The sequence below is a fragment of the Erpetoichthys calabaricus genome, chromosome 11, assembly GCF_900747795.2.
Source record: "Erpetoichthys calabaricus chromosome 11, fErpCal1.3, whole genome shotgun sequence".
NCBI classification, from domain to species: domain Eukaryota; kingdom Metazoa; phylum Chordata; class Cladistia; order Polypteriformes; family Polypteridae; genus Erpetoichthys; species Erpetoichthys calabaricus.
The window spans coordinates 127,833,818-127,848,732 of NC_041404.2; the positions used below are offsets into that span (position 1 = coordinate 127,833,818).

Here is a 14,915-nt window from a genome sequence, read left to right on the forward strand (position 1 = left end):
GGATGGGAAGTGTCGGTGCACAGCCATTTTAAGATCTCTCCAGAGATGTTCAATCGGATTCAAGTCTGGGCTCTGGCTGGGCCACTCAAGGACATTCACAGAGTTGTCCTGAAGCCACTCCTTTGATATCTTGGCTGTGTGCTTAGGGTCGTCGTCCTGCTGAAAGATGAACCGTCGCCCCAGTCTGAGGTCAAGAGCGCTCTGGAGCAGGTTTTCATCCAGGATGTCTCTGTACATTGCTGCAGTCATCTTTCCCTTTATCCTGACTAGTCTCCCAGTTGCTGCCGCTGAAAAACATCCCCACAGCATGATGCTGCCACCAACATGCTTCACTGTAGGGATGGTATTGGCCTGGTGATGAGCGGTGCCTGGTTTCCTCCAAACATGATACCTGGCATTCACACCAAAGAGTTCAATCTTTGTCTCATCAGACCAGAGAATTTTCTTTCTCATGGTCTGAGGGTCCTTCAGGTGCTTTTTGGCAAACTCCAGGTGGGCTGCCATGTGCCTTTTACTAAGTCACCTCCCTGACTATGGCCCTTCTCCCCCGATCGCTCAGTCTAGATGGCTGGCCAGCTCTAGGAAGAGTCCTGGTGGTTTTGAACTTCTTCCACTTACGGATGATGGAGGCCACTGTGCTCATTGGGACCTTCAAAGCAGCAGAAATTTTTCTGTAACCTTCCCCAGATTTGTGCCTCGAGACAATCCTGTCTCGGAGGTCTACAGATAATTCCTTTGACTTCATGCTTGGTTTGTGCTCTGACATAAACTGTCAACTGTGGGACCTTATATAGACAGGTGTGCGCCTTTCCAAATCATGTCCAATCAACTGAATTTACCACAGGTGGACTCCAATTAAGCTGCAGAAACATCTCAAGGATGATCAGGGGAAACAGGATGCACCTGAGCTCAATTTTGAGCTTCATGGCAAAGGCTGTGGGTACTTATGTACACATGCTTTCTCAATTTTTTTTATTTTTAATAAATTTGCAAAAACCTCAAGTAAACTTTTTTCACGTTGTCATTATGGGGTGTTGTGTGTAGAATTCGGAGGAAAAAAATGAATTTAATCCATTTTGGAATAAGGCTGTAACATAACAAAATGTGGAAAAAGTGATGCGCTGTGAATACTTTCCGGGTGCACTGTATGTTGGACTTCCAATGTCATTACATAACAAGGCAGAAACACTTCTGTGTTATGTAAAAGCTCCCCAAAGTAGGGAGAACTTCTCCCAGCAGTGCCTCTGACAGTACCAAGGATACCAACAGGGCTGCCCATCCCAGCTACAGGTCCCATGGAACCCCACGGAAGTCCAAACTGGGACCATATCAGAGTAGCACTGCCACCTATCGCCCTGGGACATAAACTGAACTTGATAATCACTCTCTCCCAGTGTGTCCATTATGTTATCTCCCCAACTGGGATAATAACTTAAGGCCATTCCGGGTCGGGTTGCACCTCCTCTTATGTGATCCATTCCTTATGGCCTCCTGGCCAGGTAAGGTATTGTTCGTCATTCCTGATGAGATACCTGTTCATCTAAGATGGCATCTACAACATATACAGTATGTTCCTAAGCTTTTAGTAAAATTAATGTTAAGGTTTGTTTCCAAAGCATTGTGTTGGTATGCTGATGTATGATTGCATTCTCATTCCAAATTGTGCACATTTTAGTGGAAGAAGATGCTATTGATTTAGGCACACTTTCAGTGAATTGAGGTATCTCAAAATGTATAGAATTACTAGTGTAGCATATATGCAGTACATAGCTGGCTGAAAATGTGGAAAATGTTATCTTCTTCACAACTCAGGTTCCCACTCTTGAGGCTTGTGAGAAGGAGTAGGAGCCATATGCTACTTTTAATTGTCTGTCTGGCTTTTTTAATACTAATGCATTCCTCCTTCATCCAGTTTTCTTAATAGCATTACAGTCACAGTTCTTCAATGATGTACTGGTAATGAATATTTGTTCTAACTGAGGTTGGTGGCAAAATTCACAGCAATACTTACAGGTGAATGAAATGCAGATGTATCCATTAAATTGGCAGCTTCATGATATGAAAATGTAAAAGGACTGCTGTCCAGGCCTGCTTCTTCCACTCTATCATGAAGAACATCTCGCACAGCATCTTCAAAATCTGCTCAGAGAACGAGCACATAAATCAAAGTTAATGATACTTTAAAAACAATGAAGGTCCTGACATCCCATAATACCCCCCTATGTTCATAAGAGCAATATACTGTACATGTTTCCAGGTGCTGTATTTACACACCCATTCCAAAATTAATGTTGGTAGCAGTGTGTCCATCTTGGACCTGTAGGATCACAGAGGTGAATCTGTCAATTAGATGCTTATTTTGGACTGTTAATGAACTGATAAGCATTTTGAATTCTGGTAGTTATAAGGATCCTGCTGACTTCTTCATTTCTGTAGTGCACTGTCTGAGTTCATTATTCTTATTTATAGAAATCTTATGGGTGTGTGTACTGATTCTAGCACTGGTTGTCATGTGTTGTCTCATTTTATGTAGTGTAACAATGTCTTATCTTTTGTACTTTCCTACTGCAAACAAATATCTCTCTAGAATAATACAAATCTACCTAACCTAAACAACTCTACAGTGTTATTTGATTTTCTAGGACATTCAAAAATTTGAGTTGGACTCAACGGTTTTACTTCACAGACGTGTTCTCTGTCTCAATCACATGCACGTTAGCAGCTGCCTACAGAAACTTGAACTATAGTACAGACGTCCTCCCACTATAATTGTAACTCAAGAAACTCAACCTTTTCCATGGGGTACACCACCTGGAGGGGCATACCTTGAACCAAAAAGGGTGATTTTTATTAATAATACTGAAAAGAAAAGGTTCACAGACCAAAGTAAGGAATCTGACCAATGCAAGCTGTAGTTCCCCTAGTAAATGGCCAGGAAAGGTAAAAGAGAAAAGATGAGTCAAGGTGGATGCATGGTACTTGGACTAAGTGAGGATACAACAGTGTGTGCTTCTTCCATTATGTACTGCTGAGCCTGGTCTGTGTGTACTGTGGAACGTACCCTTTAAAGTTTATGGCACCCCAAGACAGCAAGGATTGCCTGGAGTTTACCCAAGAAATGGTCTAAATGACGGTGCATTACATCTCAGTTCAGAAAAGGATTAAATTGATTGAAAATATCGGCAAATTATAATATAATAAAAACATTAAGAGTAAGGCCTCGCAGTAAGGAGACCCAGGTTCACTTCGTGCATGTTCTCCCCATGTCTGCATGGGTTTCCTCCGGGTACTCCGGTTTCCTCCCACAGTCCAAAGACAAGCAGGTTAGGTGGACTGGCGATTCTAAATTGGCCTTAGTGTGTGCTTGGTGTGTAGGTGTGTGTGTATGTGTGTCCTGCGGTGGGTTGGCGCCCTATCCGGGATTGGTTCCTGCCTTGCGCCCTGTGTTGGCTGGGATTGGCTCCAGCAGACTCCCATGACCCTGTGTTCGGATTCAGCAGGTTGGAAAATGGATGGATGGATGGACATAAAGAGTAAAAGTGTGACAGCAAAGTGTCAATCCAATTTAATAAAAGCAAAGCAACTTTTTGTTTGCAGAATCACAAACATGTCTTCTGAGCAACTAAAAAACAGACTCAGGCATCTATCAAAGGGAGATATTGACAGTGACAAGCTGGATATCTTCCTGAAGAGGTCAGCCGCTTTTCCACATTATATATAAAATGACATTCTCAACAGACAGATTAATTCAATTCAGCATTATGGCAGGGCTAAGCCTACTCTCTTACCTTCGAGCACAAGGTAGAAATCAGCTCCTTAGAGGGTTTCAGTCCACTGTGGATATTTAATATCATAACATAGCATGACATAACATTCTCAAACCTTTTTAATTTCTGTTAGCCTACTCTGGCAGCATTGGTTGCAAAGCAGGAAACTAAGTTGACACAGTTTAAAAGTAAATTGCAGATTTTCATTATTATATTAAATTCCATTTACTCTCATACATTGAACTCCCATTTCACAACTATGAGCACTGCACATATGTACAAATATTGGATAGTTAAAAGCAAAATATGAATGTATCTTTAAATGTCCCTTACCACCAAATGCTATTGTTCCTTGTGGATCAGTTACCAGACTATGTCTCAGTTTCTTCTTTTTCTCTTCTGTGACATCAAAACCGAGGTAACTCAGCGCCTAGAATAACAGAAATCCTGCATGTTCACATCTTCTGGCACTTTCACATCTGACTTTCACATCATGGCTGTTCTTAACCTCTGGTTTTATGTGAGTAGTATGTAGGTCCTGAGTTAAACCAATCTACAAGAATGGCATCTGTTGCATCTTAATTCACTCTAATGCACTCACTGGATTTTTATACAGCAACATTCAGAGTAGATTAACCGGACAGATTATGAAACACAAAGCAGTGTTGAGATTATCAGTGACAAAGAATGAATAAAAAACACAGCCAAGATAAAACATGGTAAATCATATGCTATACATGATTAAAGCATGGCAGAAACAAAGTAAAGGAAAACACAAATGGAAACTGTTTTAATTAAATAAACTAACTGGGCTCCCTCAGTCCTTGGAGAAATGTTCAAAGTAAACTGAGGGAGGTAGGCTAATTGTCTCACTAGCCATTTATTTTGTAGTCTAAAATATAAAGTCAATATAAATTGTCCCAGACAGTGGAGAACATTATAAGATTTGCAGTATTACTTTACCAATTTAGCTATTTATATATCCACAAGGTGGCAGCAATACACACAGCTGGCCACTAAAAATTAAACCATCCTTCCAGCCACTGCTTGAATATGTTATTATTAAGTACAAGGCAGGAATAGACCTTTATGGGACACCAAGGCAATCTTAAGCCCACTCACAATGGATGCCAATAACCTAATGTATAGTACTGTCATTTAGTTTCATAGTGTCATAGTTTCATTCCATTGCTATGCCGATGATACGCAGCTCAATGTGAGACTCGATTCGACTTCTTTTACACCTCCACCTTCCTCTTGCTTAGATGAGATTGAGGCCTGGATGTCCAAGAACTTCTTCAAGCTGAACAGCACTAAAACTAAAGCTCTTTTAATTGGCACCCCCATCAACTTTGTTCCTCTGTAAATTGTATTTCCTTTTCTGACCGTACCATTACCCTCTCCCCTTCTGTTACAAATCTGGGTGTCAAATTAGACTCCCATCTGTCACTTGATACACATGTCCATCACCTTTGTAAAATTGCATTCCTTGATCTCCGAAACATAGCCAAACTCCGTCCCTACATCTCCCTCTGTGATGCTAAAAAGCTGGTCCATGCCTTTGTCTCATCCAGGCTGGATTATTGTAATGCACTCCTCATCGGGATACCCAACAAGAGCCTTCAAAAGCACCAACAAATTCAAAATAGTACTGCAAGAATCCTGATGAGGGTACGGAAATATGAACACATTTCACCAATCCGGTCACTTCATTGGCTCCCTATTCACCTCCGTACTGAATATAAATCTGTTTGTTTACTCACCAGTGTATCCATGGAAATGCTCCACAATATCTTAAGGAACTCCTTATACTACAACCCACTACAAGAAACCTCAGTTTTGCAAATACCGCCTTCGCCCCCCTGTGACAAAACTTCATACAATGGGTGACATCGCCTTTGCAGCCACTGCTCCATGGCTCTGGAATGGTCTACCAGACAGCCTGAGAACACAGCAGATTTTAAAAAACAGCTGAAGACTTTTCTATTTAGGAAAGCTTATTAACAAGAATGCTATAATTATTGTCGTTTTATCTCTGTTTTTATCTTGCTTTGCCTTTGTTTAAACTTTTTTATGTAGCACTTTGAGATTTACTACTAATGTAAAGTGCCCTATAAATAAAATGCATTATTATTATTATGATTATTATTATTATTGTACATCTTTTGGATTTTTGGAAGAAAACTGTAGCACATGGCAAAAAAGAAGACACAGACACAGTGAAAGCATGTGGGCTTCATTTAGCCAGCCCTGAGAACCAAACCCAGGTCCTTGGAAAAAAGCCATTTAAAACAGTAATTGGAAGCTTTCTTATCTACCACTACAATATAAACTGGACTTATTCTCCAAAACAGATCTGTCAAAATCATATCCAGGTGGGCCACAGTGACTGCAGACTTATTATCCATTTTTTTAAATTAAAAGCCTATGATTAATGTTAGTATTTTCACTTGTCTATGTTTAACATTTTAAATATTGCAGATTTTCCTTTTCAGAAAACATTCAAATATTTTTTAATATGCTGCTGTTCATGGCGTTTTTCTGTTTAATTTTAGCCCAAATACCCCACTGAACCAGAGAATTAATAAAGAACACACAGAAGTACAAATTACATCAAGTCGGCTGGTTATTGCTGGTGCGCTTGTCATGTTTTATTAGCAACAATAATTTGTTTCTGATTAAGAACTGGACAGTAATGAAAATCTTAAACTAGAATAATCAAAGTAATGCCTCAGGACCAGGAGTGGTTCGCTAAGTAATACAATAGGGAACTAAAATAACACAAGTCTTCAAAAATGTTGTTTTTTCACTTGTTGCCTAATTCTGAATCATTTTTAAAGCTATGTTTTGCTGAATTGCACAGTATGTGCCAACATTGCACATAAGCAGCCGAATACTCTAATGTCTCATTGGATGACTACAAACTTCAGTAATAAGTCAGTTAATGAAGTAGATGCACTCCAGGATCTTACAGATTTAGCATACATCGAATATATATACATATCATAATGACCTTGTGGGAATGGTTTTGGTTTGGGCGGGTGTTGTGGGGCTCATGCTGTCTACCATCTAATTCCTTGGCTGCCCTACAACATTGCTGTTGTTTCCTTTCTTGCCCACTCTACAACGCTGCTGCTTGCACCCCAATTTAACGGCTTTTTCCAAATGGCTCAGAACACTCTCATCCTCTTTGTTTACTGCCTAGACATTTCATGCCACTGGCTGTACCTTACACCTCTCCTCGGCTCACTATCTGTCTCACTTTAATCAACTCCATGGGTACATCCAAGTCAGGATTCTTAAGAAGACTCACTGGTGGCCACGCACAGATACAAAAGGACTTTTACAGTGGAGAAGCTTCTTAAGTGCTGGAAGGTAAATGCACTCTATCCATGCCTTCTCTTTCAAGCTCTGAAGTAGCTTCTTTCATGATCGAGTGCTAACTCAAATGATTCTGTTAAATGGCATTTCTTTTCTCAAGTGCTTACCCACTTTATAATCTTCATTTTGGTTTATAAAAATGCTGCCTTATGCTTTTGTAACATACTGGGTAAATTATATTTGTTAGTTTATAAAAAAATACATATCGACAGTACTTATGAATTAAGTAAGCACTCATGTGTAATAGCTTTGTGTTGTACAGCAGTATTTCTCAACCTTTCTGGTGTTGCGACCCATTTTTTTCTCTGTTAGTGTCTTTGTGACCCAGCAGAGAGCGGATGAGGTTTTTCCCCCGTGATGAATCTTGCGTGATCATCAGGGCAGGAGGTGATCCTCCTTGGTGAATTGAACATGAACATCAGTGTGGTGGTCAAGCATGATCCTTGAAGTAGTGCAACTCAGTACAACCCATTACCATTATAAATAATAGCAACTCAAGACCCACCAGCGGAAGCCCATGAACGACTGAGTGGTTGAGAAGCATAGTTCTACAATACACACAATATCAATGACAGACAGTGACTGTTCTGTGTAAGGAAGCTACACAATATTGCCACTCTGGTACATGAATTTGCATACATGCCTTAGCATGCTTTATGCAGACTTTGTAATAAAGGAGCTTTTATTAACCGACGTATTACTGTAGTGTAAAACTTTGTGTTGGTGTGAGGTACTTATAAGATCCTTTGCAATTTAAAGCCCATTAAAATAATAAAAGGAAAATCATATAGATGGCGGTTAGAGCTATGGACAACGCGAGAAAGGAAAGGCAAAATAGAGAAAAAGGAGGGAGATAAGATTCTGGGAACAGGCAGTCATCAAAAGAACAAGTGATAAGATATGAATCACCAAAAGCAGAAAGAGAGAGAGAAGTTGGGTGCATGCGCTGATGCTGCATGTTGCCACACCCAACACACTACAAACCACCCAGATTGGGACCCTGTGTGCAGCCATGCAATGGGTGACACCTCAGCACCACACTGGAACAGTGTGAGGTTTTTACAGCAGCTGGAGTGCCAATCCTGCCCCCAAGTTTTCCCTGTGCGTTGGAGGGCCTTCTTGCAGGACTGGATGCAGATTAAGGGCCTTGCTCAAGGGCCCAATGCAGTAGAGTTATTTCTGATGTTTTCGGGATTCAAACCAGCACACAGATCCCTAGCTTTAGAGTCACCACTCTGCCCTAAAAGCAGAAATAATAAGCCAAAATTGTAGTCAAAAATAAACACTGAAAAAGTCATAAGACTAACTCAGAATCTTATGTCCTCACTATCACTAACTGTAGATATTATATTGTTCTGAATCCAAAGCTTGGGTGGCCATTTCACCATACTGCCATCTTTTATATTCATAGTGACAATGTTATGTGTCACATGTCATGGTACTGGAGGTCATGCGGCACATAACATATACAGTTAGGTCCATAAATATTTGGACAGAGACAACTTTTTGCTAATTTTGGTTCTGTACATTACCACAATGAATTTTAAATGAAACAACTCAGATGTAGTTGAAGTGCAAACTTTCAGCTTTAATTCAGTGGGGTGAACAAAACGACTGCATAAAAATGTGAGGCAACTAAAGCATTTTTTGAACACAATCCCTTCATTTCTGGGGTTCAAAAGTAATTGGACAATTGACTCAAAGGCTATTTCATGGGCAGGTGTGGGCGAGTCCGTCGTTATGTCATTATCAATTAAGCAGATAAAAGGCCTAGAGTTGATTTGAGGTGTGTTGCTAGCATGTGGAAGATTTTGCTGTGAACAGACAACATGCGGTTAAAGGAGCTCTCCATGCAGGTGAAAGACGCCATCCTTAAGCTCTGAAAACAGAAAAAACCCATCCGAGAAATTGCTACAATATTACGAGTGGCAAAATCTACAGTTTGGTACATCCTGAGAAAGAAAGCAAGCACTGGTGATCTCAGCAACGCAAAAAGACCTGGACATCCACGGAAGACAACAGTGGTGGATGATCGCAGAATCATTTCCATGGTGAAGAGAAACCCCTTCACAACAACCAACCAAGTGAACAACACTCTCCAGGGGGTAGGCATATCGATATCCAAGTCTACCATAAAGAGAAGACTGCATGAAAGTAAATACAGAGGGTGCACTGCAAGGTGCAAGCCACTCATAAGCCTCAAGAATAGAAAGGCTAGATTGGACTTTGCTGAAGAACATCTAAAAAAGCCAGCACAGTTCTGGAAAAACATTCTTTGGACAGATGAAACCAAGATCAAGCTCTACCAGAATGATGGCAAGAAAAAAGTATGGAGAAGGCGTGGAACAGCTCATTATCCAAAGCATACCACATCATCTGTAAACATGGTGGAGGCAGTGTGATGGCTTGGGCGTGCATGGCTGCCAGTGGCACTGGGACACTAGTGTTTATTGATGATGTGACACAGGACAGAGCAGCCGAATGAATTCTGAGGTGTTCAGAGACATACTGTCTGCTCAAATCCAGCTAAATGCAGTCAAATTGATTGGGCGGCGTTTCATGATACAGATGGACAATGACCTAAAACATACAGCCAATGCAACCCAGGAGTTTATTAAAGCAAAGAAGTGGAAAATTCTTGAATGGCCAAGTCAGTCACCTGATCTTAACCCAATTGAGCATGCATTTCACTTGTTGAAGACTAAACTTCAGACAGAAAGGCCCACAAACAAACAGCGACTGAAAGCCGCTGCAGTAAAGGCCTGGCAGAGCATTAAAAAGGAGGAAACCCAACATCTGGTGATGTCCATGAGTTCAAGACTTCAGGCTGTCATTGCCAGCAAAGGGTTTTCAACCAAGTATTAGAAATGAACATTTTATTTCCAGTTATTTCATTTATTCAAATACTTTTGAGCCCCTGAAATGAAGGGATTGTGTTCAAAAAATGCTTTAGTTGCCTCACATTTTTATGCAATTGTTTTGTTCACCCCACTGAATTAAAGCTGAAAGTTTGCATTTCAACTGCATCTGAGTTGTTTCATTTAAAATTCATTGTGGTAATGTACAGAACCAAAATTAGAAAAAAGTTGTCTCTGTCCAAATATTTATGGACCTAACTGTATAACCAATATGGCTATGGCCATGAAACAATCAGCATAAAAGGCTGACATCTATAAACAAATCTGTTGAAAATGGAGCTGCAATGAGATCAGTCTAAAAAAATACATCATGATAAAATAAACAATGTGAAAAATAAGTTAAAGCAATGTAAAATTTTAAAGAAAAAATCCCAGAGGGCCTAAACGCAGAGTAATAACAGTTTATTTCCAAAGTCATTAATAAGTAAATAAACCAGCTGGTGTTTGCGTGCTGTGATGGAGATTAAAGATTTGACTGCATAACAGGCAAAAATGAAGCACCTCACTTCAGAGTTGCCAGTAATTATCCATTACTGCCAAACGACAAACTAAACTGTCATTCAGAACAAGCATAAAAATGACACAAGACCTAAAAGAGTGCAGTGTTATTTACCAGGATATCTAAACATATTCATATTATATGGTCTTTGGCAAAGGTTTTATTGAATTTATACACAGGATTTGGTACTTTGTGGAACATAATTTGAGCACTGCAGGCAGGAATGGGTGCGACTAAAGTTGGTTCTGTGTTTAAGTGGTCTGGAGCAGAATGAAACCTTTAAAATACGAGTGGAAGGGATTTTAAAAAAATGGTCCACTACAGTCCTCTACTTGCAAGCACTGTGGCTCTCTGGGAACTGAATAAATAAAAATCAATGTCTGAACAATTCAGCCTTCCCTGTTGTATGAGAACCATCGATAACCAAAAGATTTCTTTTCAATCACTTAGTGTATATTCTATAGTTCCTTTCAAATTAAATTTTATTGTGTGGTACTGGCTACTTCCTTCACAAAACTCTTTTACTCTTGTTACAGTTGTAGAAAAGAAAATAGATATGTTAAATTTTATTGTTGTGCTGTTTAGAAGTGTAATCATCTTCAAAGCTCTATGACTAACACTGCAAACAGTAATTAATATTCAGTTGAAACATTAAATGCAAAGTTTTAACAGTTTTAAGTAGGATAAATTATTGAATACATACTGTCATCTTATTTTGCTCATGAAAAGCACATCCTATGGCTAAAAAATATTGATAGAATCAAATATGTCTATGTAGCATTTTGGGCATGGTGTCATGGCTAGAATTTATGTAAAAATGCATTTTGAAGCATTTATTTCCTGATAATCTAAAGTCTTATTTAGAGGGAGAGAGGAAATTAGATTTACACGATAATGTGGGGTAAAGTAATTACTACAGTAGGACCTCTGCAATTTAGTCCCAACCGAATCTCTTGTGTCAGTAATTTTTTACGGACTGCATGTTCATGTCTCAGTAAAGATTATGTGAGCTTTTACCTTCCATAAAGAGGCAGTAAAAAATAACCCCAGGTTAAACTTGTCCCATGCAAATTGACTTGTCAGTAAAATTCTGTCATTTGAGCAATTCAGGCAGGACTAAAATTATACAGTGCTCTGGTAGCAATTACTTCACCCAGAGCCACAAGTGGAAAAAAGAGCCACCCTTACTACCAGTGAAGGTGGGCTGAAAACTTTATTGCCACTCCTCATAATGTACCATTTTCAAACAATAATCCCAAAATGTGTTAGAAAGAAAGCAAGAATACAATATAGCTTGTTTAATAACTACTAAAACACTATGTAGAGTAACAAACAAGTATTTAACTGACTGATACATTTATTAATAATAATGATAATAAAACTGTTGAATGGAAATGTGTTGAATGGAAATTTTAGACAGCTCAATGCAGATTCTTAGGGCAGACCTATAAATATACCTTCTTTCCTGCTCAATGCAGCATTGTGTCTACAGTCCACACTCAGTGCTCTAAGAAGCAATCCTATTAATCGACTGGTAGATTTGGGTCACTCATGGAATTAGATGGATCAGACTAAACCAAACTAAAAAATATAAATGTTAAAAAATAAATATAAATGGATGCTCCAGGAGTCAGACAAAAATTCTGCTTTTCTGTGGTTGTTAGTCTATAAGTTAGGCTACAATTACTGTAAGTTTTACTCAAATGCTGCATTTTATACTATTACACTATTTGGAAAAATAAATACTACACACTCAACAGGCTTTCTTGCTGGCATTCTTACCAAGTCAAGCTTGTCAGCTTTTAATCGTATGTGAGGATCCAGAGAGACCTTTTGTTTGCTTCCTTTGGCTGCTTTAGTATTCAATGATGTATTTGACCCTGTGGAGCATAAGAAATATTATGATTATTTACACTATAATGTATGGATAAAAGTCCTAAATACAGTAAAGGATTATGAAGCAAAGCATAAAAGCACTTAGTGTTTTTTGTCCACTAATAGAATTCTGGATCCTTGTCATGTTGTTAGTCAGTATGCACATAGAATCAAAGCACAGACCATCGGCTAAGTTTCAAAGAGGAGGAATAGGTTATCTTATAGGAAACTCGTGAAGTTGATCGAAATCATTGTTTTTACTAGTGACATGTAGAAGGGAGAACGAGAATGATCATTGTGTAAAATGCAACACCCATTCGTTTGTTTTCAAAATTGAGGGTTGCACAGGACAAAAATGTATCATTGAAATTTAAAAATACCTTGCTGGACCTCTACATAAACAAACTGATAAGAAACTTGAAATATCTTGTCAAAACCTAAAAATGTCTAAATGCAAAGATCACCCTCAGTTTTTAGTTCTGGTTAGACTGCTTTGGGCTGTGGCACACTGATGTTCGCCTCATTAGAAGTGTTATCAGGTTATTCACCTTTCATTTAATTCCACCTCTTGCAGCAATACAAGTCTAGGCCAGGTTCTACAGGTTAATAAACTGAAAGTAGACTCATGTATTTTGAATTTTAAAATATATTTGAAGCATGACCACATTCATCACAATTTCCAAGGAATGAGCAAATAGTTGCTATTTGCTATGAGTAAGTGTAACAATCCCTTGTCTCCTTAATGCTAACTCTGCACCATGGTGCAACCTTGTTTTCTTCATGTATAACGTATATTATATATGGCCAGATGATATATAAAATGTCAGCATTATGCTTATTATTACATTAAATAACATGTTTGCACAGCACTCTTACGATCACACTGCATGAAGAGAATAAAGGCGAGTCATAGCATTCATAGAGTAATGCAAGAGGTACAAAACTGATCCCAGAATGAAACCAGCCTCAACTGGAAATTTCGTATCAATTAACAACACAATAACATATTGTCAGTATGGATATAAAGCAACTGTTTTGGAACAATTCATTTTGAAGGTGATAAAAGGAGATTTCTTCATTTTGTTTATAGCATGCACGCCTGGCATTGTGACATTGGTCTACAAGTCACTAAACAATCCAGCCCACCTGAAAAATTCAGCTGCTCCTTGCATATGGACATTGTTCAAGGTGGCAAGAGGATGATACTGGCATGTTGGTAGATTAGTTAGCAGACTGGGTCAGTGCTCCAGTGTTTCAGTCCCTTCCCCACCAATTCCTGTGCTGAGTTTATATATTTACCATGTCCATGATGGTATTCTCCAGGTAGTCTGTTTTCCCTTCCACATATCAAAACTTTCATGCAAGGTTAACTGGTGACTCTTAGTTAGCCATGTATGAGTGAATGTGCTGAAATGGCATCTTGTTAAGGGTTATTCAGGGCTCTGGGACTACATAACAGAGAAAAGCTGGTTTGGGATATAGATGGACGGTTCAAAAATATAGAAATTTTTGTGAACTCTTTGTGATGGATTGATGCAACAAGGATGGGTACTGCCTTGTGTCCAACAATGAAGGAACAGGCTCCAGCCTCTTGGAACCTGAACTGGATTAAACAGATTTGATAATGCTTTGGAGAATTATGTCATGTTATTCCTTTAAAGAAAATTGCAGAAATATGGTTTACTCCTCTAATAATCGCACATGTCAAGAAGTAACAATTTTGGTTTTAATTATATCTTAACCAAAACCAGATCATTTAGTTTCAAATAGTCTACTGTTGATAAGGAACATTAAATATTGGCAATCACTGTCACCGTATATCATGGAAAAACAGAATGGTTTGCTTTATTTCATGAATAAATTATAATAGGCCAAGTTTCTTTTAGAACATCAGCCCACATCTCCCTGTAGCATCTTCATGTAGCACAGTTCAACCCTGTTGAGCCTTTTCAGATAGATAGATAGATAGATAGATAGATAGATAGATAGATAGATAGATAGATAGATAGATAGATAGATAGATAGATAGATAGACAGTGATACAATTCCACTAAAAGTCTCATACATACAAAAAACAGCATGCATGAATAGAATGTATCATATATCAAAAAATTATATGTAAGAGGACCAAAGAACTTGCTACCTTCAGAAGCTCATTAAATCCTTACAGGAGGACTTGACACAGACTGGAAATATCCTGACTAATTTTTTCTTCTTCCTTATCATTTTTGGGATTTTTTAAATGTTAAATGAGGTTACTGCGGAGGTCCCTAACTGGTTATCATGTCTCTGAAATCTCTCTATAAATATATACTGTATATACAAGTATACACACCCTCCACAGTTCAGAGGAACATTGGACAGAAGATGAATGATGAAACTTCCAGGTCCACGTCATCAAGACCCACCCCTTCTGGAACCAGGCACATAAAATCACCCGGGACCAGAAGCAGACTGTCAGTCTGTTGACTCCTG

General features: G+C 38.8%; 1 protein-coding gene across 4 annotated transcripts in view; it reads right to left on the bottom strand.

The window, feature by feature from the left end:
- si:dkeyp-72e1.9 (syntaxin-binding protein 4) overlaps window positions 1-14,915 on the bottom strand; it is a 219,045-nt gene that overhangs the window by 60,619 nt on the left and 143,511 nt on the right. For all 4 annotated transcript variants that reach the window (XM_051933611.1, XM_028813887.2, XM_051933612.1 and 1 more), the window contains 3 exons: window positions 12,348-12,445; window positions 4,101-4,197; window positions 2,012-2,139 (listed from right to left, as the gene is read on the bottom strand). In XM_051933611.1, coding sequence (XP_051789571.1) covers window positions 2,012-2,139; window positions 4,101-4,197; window positions 12,348-12,445 — 323 coding nt within the window. The remainder of the gene's footprint in view (window positions 1-2,011; window positions 2,140-4,100; window positions 4,198-12,347; window positions 12,446-14,915) is intronic.